The 13,198-nt window shown below is 31.7% G+C and overlaps 1 protein-coding gene across 3 annotated transcripts; it reads right to left on the bottom strand.

Moving 5' to 3' along the window:
• Window positions 1–137: 137 nt before the first annotated feature.
• On the bottom strand, window positions 138–12,803 carry LOC129792253 (protein spinster). 3 transcript variants are annotated; one of them, XM_055831136.1, is made up of 8 exons: window positions 12,011–12,783; window positions 4,844–5,201; window positions 4,446–4,772; window positions 3,627–3,888; window positions 2,277–2,375; window positions 1,925–2,189; window positions 1,732–1,781; window positions 1,449–1,572 (listed from the first exon to the last, which is right to left on the bottom strand). In XM_055831136.1, exons 1-7 carry the CDS (start codon window positions 12,285–12,287, stop codon window positions 1,735–1,737), a joined length of 1,635 nt encoding a protein of 544 aa, XP_055687111.1. In that variant the 5' UTR covers window positions 12,288–12,783; the 3' UTR covers window positions 1,449–1,572; window positions 1,732–1,734. The 3 variants fall into 3 exon arrangements, with proteins under 3 accessions (XP_055687110.1, XP_055687109.1, XP_055687111.1); XM_055831135.1 differs by lacking the exons at window positions 1,732–1,781; window positions 3,627–3,888 and adding an exon at window positions 4,043–4,304 and having other exon boundaries at window positions 138–1,572; window positions 12,011–12,803; XM_055831134.1 differs by lacking the exon at window positions 1,732–1,781 and having other exon boundaries at window positions 138–1,572; window positions 12,011–12,803.
• Window positions 12,804–13,198: the final 395 nt, after the last annotated feature.

The raw sequence follows: 13,198 nt of genomic DNA, 5'->3' as shown, positions 1-13,198 counted from the left end.
TCAATTTTCAAGTAACAAAATAATATTAAAATTTAAAAAAATATATGTGAAAAAACGTGGAAAATTGGGAAAATTACAATAAAACCAGGAAAAACACCAAAATTACCATTCAATTTACATAAATAAAAATCAATAAATTATTATAAAAATTATTCCTTTATTTTTCAATTTTTCGCTATTACATTTTCTTCATTTTATTATTTTCTTTTTCTTAAAAAAATGGGATATTTTGTAGCAAATTTTGGGAAGACTACCGAAATTTTTCTTTTTCTTCTAAAAGCGAAATAATGGAGATTATAAATAACATTATTAACTAATTTATTTTTGCCTAAAATACGTTAGGGAAATCGAGGAGTTTTTGGTTATTTCCATTTTGAATTTCTCATTAAATGGAAATTTTCTTGTGATTTAATATTACCCTAATAAGGCAGTCTCATCATCATTATTACCTAATTACTAGTATAATCCATCTTCACCACAATAATTTTACGTTATTTATACATTAAAAATAAATCAAAGTAAAATAATACGAGACTAGATTAAACATTGTTTTACTTTGATCATCCTTTTCATTAAAAAAAAAGATTTTAATTAATCCTTTTAATTTATTTTTAATCATGACATATTTGTCTTGGTCCATTTCAGTTCAGCATTAAAAATTACTAACATACATAATTTTACTAACACCTCGCAATTAGTTTAGGATTTTTTTGTCAATTTTTTCTTTGACATGAAAATGCTCATTATTTCCAAAAAATCATCAAATAAAATTTGGCGTCATAACTTTTATTTTATAAACTAATAGAATATTTTCTTTCGCATTAACTATGTGTCTATCGACCTTTTTTTCACTAATAAGGCTTGCCACCAAAATTATTTAAATTCTAATACAAAAACAAGAGGTAGATGTTATAAACCAGGACAGAGGTGATATTACTTGAGATTTATTTCTTCTATTCCATGAATTTAGGAGCATTCTTAACGCATCTTCAACGCTGATTTTTTTTTTCTTAGAAATAAGTTATGAATTTTGGATGGATTTTTTGAACCAATTTGGCGTACAAAATATTATTTTTAAGCATTAAAAAAAATATTTTGCCATGCAACATAATTTTTCTTCTATCTATAATTCATATTCTCCAATTTTATACATAAATTTTCATTTCTAAGGATGGAAAATAATTTTCCAAAAGTCAATTCATTTATACTGATTAGCAGTATACTTTAGAAATAAAAACAAACTTTTACTAAACTTATAAATTCCACGCAATTGTGCGAATTATGTATTTTTTCTATTATGTATTTCATTTGATATTTTCTTCTACATAATGCGTTTATAAAACCATTGTCTTAATATTTTTTTTTCATGTAGAATATAAAGTCTTTTTTGCATTACAGTTTATGTTGTATGTAAACCTACCTACCTATCATTTACACGTGATTTTACATTATTTATTGGGTGAGATTGATAAATCTATTTTGAATTTGATAAATAACGTTTTTTTTATGAATTACAACTGGTACTACTAGTTCTGTCTGCTTCTTGATTCTGAATCTCCTCAATTGAACCGTCTGCAAGGAAAAGGTAAAAAATGTTAATCTGTGAAAATACAAATATTTTTAACAAAGAAAAAAGAGAGATGAAAATGGAAAAGCAACATGCATCAGGAGAATAAAACAACATAATACGAGGACCAATAAAAAGAAAAGCCACACAACACACAAAAGCACCTGCTAATTGCATGAATTTGAGGAACTTTCGCTCATTTCTATTTGGCAACCTGCGTGTTTGGGAAGAATATGCAGAAAATATCGATGATAGAGGGTGTAGAACAAAGAAAAAGTTTTAAAAAATTAAGAAATCAGCAGCATGAAAGGAAGAATTTGGATGAATGCATTTCTTCTTTTTCAATCAAACTCTCACCTGCAATGGCCCTTTTTGCTCGCTCGCGATCACGTATGATGTAGAAGGAGGTAATGAGGAAGAATACAGCACCCAAAACTTCCACAACACACGTGGCAAAGAGTGCATATTGCAGAGCAACAAACTTTGTCTCTTTGATATCCGTTGTTGCTGTTGCTGCTGTATCAAAGGGAATTGTGCTATTACTTCCAATTGTCTCAATAATCTCTTCATGGAGTGCTGTGGCAATTTCTGTGCGTCTCATGGCTTTAATAGCTTCAGATATCTGATAAAGAAAAGCGTTTATTTCATTATTAAATTACGCCCTAAGAATAAAATCATAATATTCTTTCAAAGTTTTTGTGATACTTACAACACCCACTAAATACGGACTTCCAGCATCACCCAGAGCATGCGAAAGAAGTATCTGAAATGCTTCTGCAGTTGAGCGTCTTGTTGGCATAACGACATACTGTTTTAATGGAAGAGAAAAAGAATTATATTTTAACTTGAAAAATACATTTAAGAGAAATTCTTACAAAAAAGAAAAAGTCAGTGAAGGAGAAAATTTAAATTTAAACAGGAACAATTGGGTTTGAGTCTTTGTTACGTGAAACCATTTAAATGTATGTACATAGATGAATAATTTTTTTTGCAAAAAGTTAAATAATTTAAATTCTTTTTTAGAATTAAAACTCCTTTTTTTTTAATTGATATTTTTAGAGGATCTCTTTTAGGACTTCGACCCCCATTAATTGGGCAATTGTCGAAGAAACTGCAATGCTTTTACTTTCTTTATGAATTAAGGAAAATTAAATTGAGAAAATAATTAAATTTATAGAGATACTTTTCGGATTAAAAAATTAATGAATTTTGTTCAGAGTCATCAAACCCAGTTGTGTTGAAAAAAAATCTTTTTCTCACAAAAATGGAAGCACATTAACCCTTTCACTGCCATGGGGGGTAAAAGACCGACACCAGAGCAACAATTATGATATAGAACCAATCTTACGGAAATAAATTCATTGATTATCTGAGAAGATTTTGTAAAAATTTCAGGTAAATCCGTCCACCAGAAAAGAAGTTATCAACAAAAATGTAAAAAAGGAAGAATTCAAAAATATTCGAAACGGTCTTTGCTAGTTTCTTTAGAACTCATTTTCAAGAATTTTCGTATTTTCTTCAAAAAATACATCTTTAGTTTACATTTTAGTGATCAATTTCAATGGATAATGATCAAAAATTAGAATATTTAACAAAATTTTCTCTTTTCAAGTTTAGAAAATTTCTAGAAAATCTTAGACAAATATTCTTTAAAAGAAAATTACTCAAAATCCATTTATAAATGATTTTTTTGCTTTAAAATGAACAGAAGTCTCCCTAAAGTTTGTCTAAGAAGTCATTAAAAGATCATTTAACTTAAGGAATTTGCTTAATTTGCGAAAAGGGCTATGAGGTCGGTCACATACCCCATGGCAATGAGCGTGAGTGTTTTGGACACAGCGTACAGAAGGTTAACATTTTATGTATGGAAGGAACAAAGACAGAAAGAACAGAAGGATATTTTACAGAAAACAGAAATGTTTAAAAAAATAAATAGAAATTAGAAAGAGGATGAAAGGGAAAAATCATAAAGACTATACACAGATATAAAAGGAAACTGGGAAATATTTTTTTTACATATAGGTGTGCATATTTCCTTTTTTTTGGTGTTTTTCCTTACCAACAGTATATCTGCGACAATTGCCCAATTAAGATTCAAAGCCAATTCGGCGAAAAACATAAGCGTAAAAGCCCACGCGGTACTGGAAGACACTACAATCATGGCTGCAGCACCAAATGGCACACTAATTAGTAATCCTAAGGCACAAATAATGGGATCACTGCGTGGGAAACGTTTCTTAAATATTTGCGACAAATACGATCCCAATGGTACCCCAATTGCACCCGATAGTAGGGCAACTCCACCAAACATAAATGAGACTCTGAAATGGATAAAGGAAAAAAAAGAGAAAAATATTTATCAAAATTTCGATAAAATTGTAAGATTTAGAAAATTCTTAATTTTACGATTAAATTTGCTCCTTCACTGATATCCTTTTTCTTTCATTTTCAGGATGTAGCTTGCGAGATTCTTACCAAAAGGATATCAGCTACAATTGACCAACACAAATTCAGAGACACCATGGCTAAGAATACAAGAACAAATGTCCAATTTGTGCTGTATTTTGCAATAATTAGTGCAAAGTAGACAAATGGTGCAGAAATGATGAGACCCCCGGCACAAATCTTCGGGTCACATGCCGGGTCACGTGGGCGAATACGTTGGGCCAGGTAAGAGCCAAGGGGAACACCAATGAGTCCCGCTAGCATGGCCGTAATTCCAAAGCGATACGCGATACTTTTAATACATAAGAAATATTTTTTTTTGAAACATATTTTCAGCATGAATTTTTTTATAGAGTTTTTTCCTCGCTAAATCATCGCAGTAAAAAGAAATTAAAGAAATCATTAAGATTTTGCAACAAAAAAATTCTCTCACCTTGAAAGGGAAATATCTTCATTTCCCGGTTGCAATTGAATGCCAAAGTGCATGAAAGCTGGACCCCACCATGCAAGGGCACCAGCTACAAAGGAAACGCACGTGAACCCAGCAGTTGACAGCATAAATGATGGATTTCGCACAATGTCCTTCAAATCTTCACGATATGATGTAACGGCGAGATTGTGTGATCCTTCACTTTGACCCCGTTGGGGTTCTTTGAAGAGCCATATGAGAACAACGGCAATGGCTCCAAGTATTGGTGTTACCCTGAGTGCCCAGCGCCATGATCCCATTAAACTTGCCATCTCAGATCCAATTATGTATCTAAAAAATTCAAATAAAAAACATTTGAATAAAAATTCAAAATGTCAGCTAAAAAGCTTTTTTTTGGTTACCCTAAGCCAGATCCCACAGGGATGGCAAAATAGAAGAAAGCCAGCATCTTTGATCTAATGTCGGAGATGAAGAGATCCGAGATGATGGTTGGGGCAATGGTACTGTAGCTAGCTTCACCGATGCCAACTAGAGCTCGGAATGTGAGGAACCACCCATATTGATGCATAAAAGAACCCAAAAGTGTTGTACCACTCCACAGTGCCACACCGAGCGCCATTATCCATCGTCTTGAGTAGCGATCACCCAAATAACCAAAGATTGGTGCACATATCATGTAGGAGAGTACAAATGCAGTCTGCAGGAGACCCCCTTGATCATCACCAATACTGAATTCATCCTGGATATTCGTGAGAACACCTGAAATTTTAAATGAGAAATGACCGTTATGTAAAGACAATTTGCAGAAAATTTAAATCATCAAATAGATTTTCCTCAACTACATACACCTATATATACATATTTTCTCTGCCATTTCGCAGATTCTATTTTTAAAATAAACTCCACTACACCACACAGACGCTTCTTTCAATTCACAAGAGATTCTTTCGTGAAAATCTTTATTACATTTCAAATGATTAATTTTCAAGAAAAAAACTATTTCTTGGAAATTGCTTTTTGAATTTGTTAGGTTAGAAAAATCAGGGAAATCGTAGTAGGCCAAAATTTCAAGTGACGCTATGTAAATTTGTAGAAAACTATCAAGAAAAGTTAGTTGATTTATAGAATTTATGATGGAAAATGTAGAATAATATTTAATAATTGAATTATGAAGAGGATTCTAAGAGGAACAAAGAATTGAATAGATAAAGTACAGTACAACTCAGGTAAGAAGAAAATCCAATTATGTATACATCGATGTGTCCGAATAATATGAACCAGCATTAAAAATTGAATTGATTGAAGATCCTAACTGAACATAAAAGGGAATAAATAGTCCACAATAGATTTTTAATTGCGATCACAAACACTATTACTTCAGACATAAATTAGATCGAAATTGCAATCTAGAATTATGCAAATTACAATAATTGTCATTAAAACGGAATGCAGCTGTAATAACTGTTTTGTAGAAAAAAAATATGCAAATGATATTTATTTTATAATAAACAAATTATTTTTAAGAATTAGCGCAATATGTTTATCAATTTCGTTGTAGCGCAGAAAATGTTTTTACGGGTTATACCATCGCCCATTTTTTATGGAATCGCAGTGTATTCTGAATCATTTATAATGCTCATTTTTTGGGGAATTTGGATATTTTCAGCAAAATATAAAATTTATTTATCTCAAATGGTTGAATATTTTGTCAACATATAATTTATTATTTAATTTTGGTGATTATGTAATTATTTCAGTCTTGGATTCCTTTATAAATCGTTTAAAAATCCTAAATATATAAAAGAGAAAACCATTGATTGTAGGTAGAAAAAAAATCCTCCCCCTCATTACCAATTCTACGACTTATCCTCCCTTTCTTCCGTCATCAACTAATGTTGACTTTACTGCATAGATTGAGAGAAATGCTTTATAAATTAAGTGCTTGTCAGTCTTCATTTCCAAGGCATTCATTGACGCCTCCACCTTGTCTGTGTATTTTTAAAAGACAAGTTGTATTTACAGAAACATTTGAAAAGAAGGGAGTAAACCTACCATATTTTACTTCTCATTAAACCCTTCTTCAAAAAAAATTCTCTGGAATATTTCTTAGACTTTAATACGAATCATCAAAGTGCATGTCTTTTGCCTTGGCTCTTAAAATTCTTTCATGCCAGAGTTGTACAAATCCATAAAATGCTGGGTCAGAGACAACAAGAGTTGCACAATCTCTTTTACTAACTAAAAATGTCTACAACGTATGATTAGCAAGAGGTTTGACATGTTCTAGAAACCGCATTAAAGAACGTCTTATTTGCAATAATTAAGTATTTGATTTCTTTTTTTTATTATATAATTTGGGTAAATTGCACAAAAATTCCAATTATTTATTGCCTAGTTTTTTTTTCTTAATGTGCAAACACCACTCTACTGTTGATTTGTATGAAATGAGATTTGTTTTAAATATTCAAGATTATGAGTTAGATACTTGCTAAATAAATAAAGTAAACATTTAAACATAAAATTCCTCTGACATGTGCATGTTTTATTCCAATAATGCAATCAATTAAATTTATTGACCTTTCTTTAATTAAATTTTATCAATAAAGTACCTCTCTTAGCCCCACTTAACCCATTGACCATTCATTTAGTGTTATCAGGAAGAGAAGTCTCTCTAATAAAATCATTTTCTCGTTACTTATTGCATTTAATATAATAATAAAATTGATCATATTTGATTTTTATTGAATTTAATTGGACTAAATATGCATTATGTACAGGCGCTATATATAGGAGATGAAAGTTTCCGAATTAAAGCATTTAAAGCTATATATTTTTGAACAAATAATTTGAAATTTAAAGTGAGATCTCCTAGACTTTGCTAGACTTTGGAATTTTCTCATTGTTCATCATGATTTTTCCTTGACTTGGGGTGGAACATATACATATTTCTAGTTCTCGTTGAAAATGAATATTACATAAAATCTATATCAGTTAATGAAAAGAAAATGGTAGCAGCAACCTTGCTCACATAGAAATATGAGTATGACTTTCGCGATTTTTTTGGCTACTCTCTTTGCATTGCGCGTCACCACGTTTCACACCATTCTCTCTCTTTCTCTCTCTGCCTTTCCTTTCCTCATGTTGTAGCCACAGAAATTAATGAACCAACTATATACAAATGAAAAATATTTACCAACACTAAAAGCTTCCACTACTTCTCTTTTCCTTCATCGCATCGCTTATTCATGCAACTTTGTGGGTCTCACACCCATTCTGCCCATTGGCTGCTTTTAGTCGTACGATTCGTATGATATTTCACGATTATATATATGTACCTACATACATACATCTATATTATTCCTACACAATTTCTTCAAGCCGAGAAACACGGCGTGGTAAAATGAAATTTTTCCAATATCATTGTACAAACATACCTACATTTATAATAAAATATATGGATGTAGTATCAAATATATGTACATGTGAATCTACTTGGGTGACTACGTGTGTATCAGTTGCACTGATGTGGCAGAAATGCGGGAAACACCGATGGGAACAACCTTCACAGGTTTTTTTTCTTAAAGATTTCTAGATGTGTCATCATTGTGGGCAGCAGGTGAAATGCCACCAAGGTTCACTGACAATACATAATCTACGAAGCCATATACTACCTCTATTTAAGGTTCTATTGAACTGTAAATTATAGGTCTTAAACCTAAAGAAAGAAATGGAAGAAAGTTAAGACTGTCTGGAACGCCTAGAAGAAGAAGAAGTTAGTTCCGCGTTTCATAACGAAATTAATCTTCATTGAACTTAAAAAAATCTTCTGATTAGAGATAGGTACCTATCAATCTATTTAGGAGTTTGAAGCAATTAAAGTGATTAGTAAGCTTTAAAGCTTTCTCGTGACGATTTTTACGCACAAAAGGAGAACTTTGTAGGTAATTTTCTAATTTAACTAATTGATTATGTATGTACATAAACAAAACACACAATATGTAATATTTATTTTTTTCAATTGACCCCTATGCCACTGTAAAATTTAAAAATTAGATTAAACTTTCAAAATAGTAGGTGACAAGACAGTCAGGAAATTTAACCTTTGAGCACTTTGACCTATTCGCACATTTTTATTTAATTTTGTTTTATTTTGAAATGTATAGGTAGGTAATTCATTTAATTTTCTCTTTACTAGTTTTCTCTAAAATAATAGATTGCTACCTACTCAATATTTAAAGAAAATTATGCAAACTGATTTTTTCAACATCCTCACAATATGTTTGTACATAAAAAAAAGAATACCTACTGAAAAATAAAAGCATTGTATGTAGTTAGCTTGCGAAAGACCTATATTTGTGAAGTTTGAGCTTTGGGTGGGAAGAATAATTATTTTTTTGCAATGATTTATTTCTTTTCTACGAAATATTTCAAACAATAACAATTTTTGTTTTTAGAAAAGCGCACAGAAAATTGCTTTTCAATCGAAATCTAACCTAATTAGTTGGTATACCACAATCGTGGCATACCAAGTATTGTAATCGTCGGAAAAACCGACCCCCTCAGATCGGGCTCAAACTTAGTATAAGCACGTTTTAGACATCCCACATTACAAAAATGGTGGTGGAAAATTTTTGATCCGGCCGGCCTGCCGTCCTGCCGGCCGGCCTGCCGGTGGTCCAAACTTTGCTTTATAGCTCGAGAACGGCAAGATATAGAGACTTCGGGTTTGAAGTTTTCTATAGAAATGTGGGTGTAAAATTTCATTTTTTCGCATTTTCAAAATCCAAGATGGCCGCCATCCGCCATTTTGAACTACCGTCAACCACTTCCCTCCCAGCTAGAGGTCTGAAATTTTAGTATGTTGTAGAGCTCAGTGAGACGTTTTCATCAACAATTCATACTTGAAAATCGGTCAAGCGGTTTAGCAAATATGGCCGTCCAAAGCAAAAAGTGTTTTTTCGATATAACTCGAGAACGGCTTGACCGATTTTGACCATCTTGGTATCAAATGAAAGGTTTCGATAAGCCCTACAACTGTTCAGAACATTCCAAGTTCCAAAAATGACCACAAGAGGCGCTAAAATCAAAAACAAAAATTGCCTAACTTTAAGGGGCAATATCTCCGAATCCCCATTAGGCAAATCTTTTAAATTTTGATATGTTGTAGCCTGACTCAATATCTTGTACCAGTCCAAAAATGAAGAAAATCTATGTCGCCGTTTAGAAGATATAGTCATTTGAAAAATTCTTGAATTTGAAAAGTTCCAATAGCCATATCTCTTGAACGGATTGTCCGATTTGGCTCAACTTAGTATCAAATTAAAGGTTTTGCAATTCTCTACAACTTTCTAGAACATCAGAAACCTCTAGAACAATTCCTTTAATACGAAAAGTGCAAAAAACTGTTTTGGTGGAACAAAAAACCGCCATTTTGTGTTCTGGAGGTGACCTTGAAATGTATCGAAATATATATCAGATTATAGCTTATTTGAATACCTTTCCAAAACTAGTCAAGAAATTTCTGTATGTGCAATAGAACTTGAGATATAACCATTTTTGTCTTTCGAATTGATGAATTTCATAAAAAAATCACCTTTGCCTATACTAATACTACTTAAAAATTAAATTACAACGCATAGACTGACCCATCCGCGTTGTGGTATACCAACTCTTATAACTGGACGCGTTATGATTGACTTTCTCAGACATAACACAATTTTTCCAAATCAGAGAGGAAAATTTTCTTTTCTTTTAATAATTAATTTGCATGATTCAGCGATGATTGGTTTATATTTAGGAGACGCATTTAGTATATTGCTGGAATACCAACTAATTATCTCGTGTGACATTCCTTCCCTAATCTCAATTGTGATGTAGTAAAAGTATTGTAAACAAGTTTTACTATTACCCCAATGTTACGTACATGTCGACTGGTGGTAGCTAAATTTAGATAGAAGATTTTTTTTTCAACGTGACAACTTAAAGATGTGTTGGTCGCATATTATGCTTTGAGTTAGTACCTATACTACAGACGAATTCAAATTGTGAAAAATGTGAATCATTGAAATTCTTCTTATAATGCTTACGTATTATGCTCTTCATTTTGCTAATGTGTTAATTGAAGAAGAGTCATATTCAGACGGAATATTGATTTAATGTGTAGAAATATTATTTGCAAAAAAGTTTTTTATGACTTTAATATTAAAAAAAATTAATGTGCAAAAAATGTTAATGAACCCCATTCTTTACCGAGTAGGAAAATCATGCCACAAAATTCTCTATTTGACCGTCCAATACTAATTACTTTTCTTTCAAAACAACAAAAAACTATTCAAGAAAAAAAAGGATGTATAAGATGTTAAATTAAATGACTATTTTATTTGCTATTTAATTAGGAGGAGTTATCTCATTGTGAGATGGTGGTACCACCTCATCATGCGCAGTGTAGGTATATTATTTTTCTCAACATATTGCTCCAACTTATTTTTTTTCTACAGCAAAGTCTCTTGAGTAAACAATTGTAAGAAAATATAAAATGATTGTGATGATGCAATAGCATGACGAGTGTATGGTCTGATTTCCAATGTATTTTCTTTTCGCGAATGAGCACCTACGTCACATGCCATTGGCGCCTTTTTTATCACAACTCGCTATACTAATACTTTGTAAAAAAAAATATCGCATGCCGTTTTTTTCCTTATATATTTAATATGTTTGCAGGTATACCTATGTATGTATGTTTCATTATCTTCCGATTCAAAATGAGCTATATAATACGCTATGCATATAGTACACATATTTTAAAATATTTGAGAGAGACATTCATTTGGCGAAATTTTTGAGAAAGAAAAAAATTTCACCAAAACTCCACAAAATGTCTCATTTAATTATTTTTCATGACCTTTCACGTGTTTTGTCATTTATGTACCTACATATGAATGAAAGTAATAATAATTTTGTATGTACTTTCTTCTGCTCTCTAAGCAAAATAGGAAAAAAGTTATATAAAATTGGCCAAATTAATTTTTTTGGAATAATTCGACTAAAATTAAAAAAAATAACAAATTGGTGAAAGAGAGTTAAGAATTAATTTTTGTGGTAGGCGTTCTGTCAAGGTCACCTAAAAGAATCATCTGAAGAGAATCTTTAGCTAATTTGGAATTTAATCTCATGATGTTTGTGTGAGGAAATTTCCCACAATGCGTGATATTTATCGATAGAATTTCCAGAAATTATTTATCCATATAGTAACAGATTTATATATAGTATACTAGTTAACAAAATCGCACCCATTTACTGTTATTGTGTTAATTTTATGAACAAATTCCTTGAAAGTGATCTTTTAAGTAAAGCACCTTCGCGTAAGAGACCTCGTGATGGGTGTTAAACCTATCTAAAATAATTTTCTTCACTCTTATTTATCTTCCTTCTATATGTATGTTTTATTATATATAGCTTTCACTACTTCAATCATTCCAATAAATATTCTCGCTCTCTCACTCACCGAGGTTCCCTCCCTTTCTACTACCTTGATATTAAGTTTTTTTTTATTTATTTTTTTGACTTACCGGCAATTGTGAATCTGTCCATGTAATTGATGAGATTTACAAAGCAAAGAACACAAACTGTGAACCATTCTTGCTTCCCAATTGACCGGAGACCACCAGTATATTGGTATGATGGTTGCACTTTATCCTGATCCCCAGATTCAAGCGAGGCAGTCACACTCGCTGTATCTGGTGGCATGAGCTGCTGTGAGGATGATCTTGATGCAATTCCTGATGACATGGTGGTGGTGGTGGGTATTTCCGTTGATACCTTTTGGTAACCTTGATTTGTTGGCATCTATGCTTCCTTATAAGCACAAGTGCTGTCCACAAGTTTTTTTTTTAATATATCAATCTCTCTTATTTCTCACTGAAAGCACATTTACTGCAGCTTCACACTAATTTATTAAATAGCACTCATGTTAGAAAAAAATCAGGAAAAGTAGAGAAATATTAAAAAAGAAAAAAGATTTCTTTAAAGATTTCTCTTCTTCAGTCTGACAGCGCGTGCATTCAACTTTGGTATAAAAACTCTTTCAAACACTACCTACAGAGATTTGCAATGCGGTATGTATATATCGTACTACCGCAGCAACGTTTCTCATTCACTCTTGCAATTTTACTGAATTAAATTCATTGATTTTTCCAATCTTGTGTAGTAGATAGTATTATGAAATATACTATTATTACATTCTCAAGAGAAAATTAATCTTCTCTCTACTAAATTCACTGAGCAACTGACGACTAGGTGAAATATATAAATTTCATACAATTTCCACAAGCGCAACGTTTGGCTTTCTTCTTCTTCTTCTTCGCGCTAGCTGATGATGTCATCTATCCTGACCGGATTTTCATTATTTTACGTTGTACCAAGGTCCTGACATGGGTAATTTTTCATGAAGCCAAAGAGTAAAAATGGCTAACATTTTGTATGGAATTTGTCTCCGCCAACTTCTCATTTTGTAATAAAATTGCACATTTTTAATACTTAGAACTTAGAGTAGAGGCTGAAAATCTGTAATTTAGTAGGGTATTAGTTGTAGAATTTTATGGTAGAAATGAATTTAAGATTAATCCAGTCGTTTAGAAGGCCCAGAACCGAATTCATTGCATACCATTAAATTCCATAGGAAATTTGAGTCATGTCAGGGCCTTTTTTCGTTATATCGATACCATCGACACCCTTTCCGATATTGTTAACACGTTAAT

The sequence above is a fragment of the Lutzomyia longipalpis genome, chromosome 3 (genome assembly GCF_024334085.1).
Source record: "Lutzomyia longipalpis isolate SR_M1_2022 chromosome 3, ASM2433408v1".
Classification (NCBI taxonomy): Eukaryota; Metazoa; Arthropoda; class Insecta; order Diptera; family Psychodidae; genus Lutzomyia; species Lutzomyia longipalpis.
The sequence above is the reverse complement of the archived record's forward strand: the minus strand, read 5'-3'. Positions and strand labels throughout refer to the sequence as shown.

Bases quoted from the DNA above. Each gene is read 5' to 3' on its own strand.
- LOC129792253 (XM_055831135.1), bottom strand. From the start codon at position 12,287: ATGCCAACAAATCAAGGTTACCAAAAGGTATCAACGGAAATACCCACC. The intron at 4,773-4,843 runs GTAACCAAAAAA...TGAATTTTTTAG, and splicing joins CCTGTGGGATCTGGCTTAGG to ATACATAATTGGATCTGAGA. The intron at 2,376-4,042 runs GTAAGAATCTCG...CCATTAAAACAG, and splicing joins TTGTAGCTGATATCCTTTTG to TATGTCGTTATGCCAACAAG.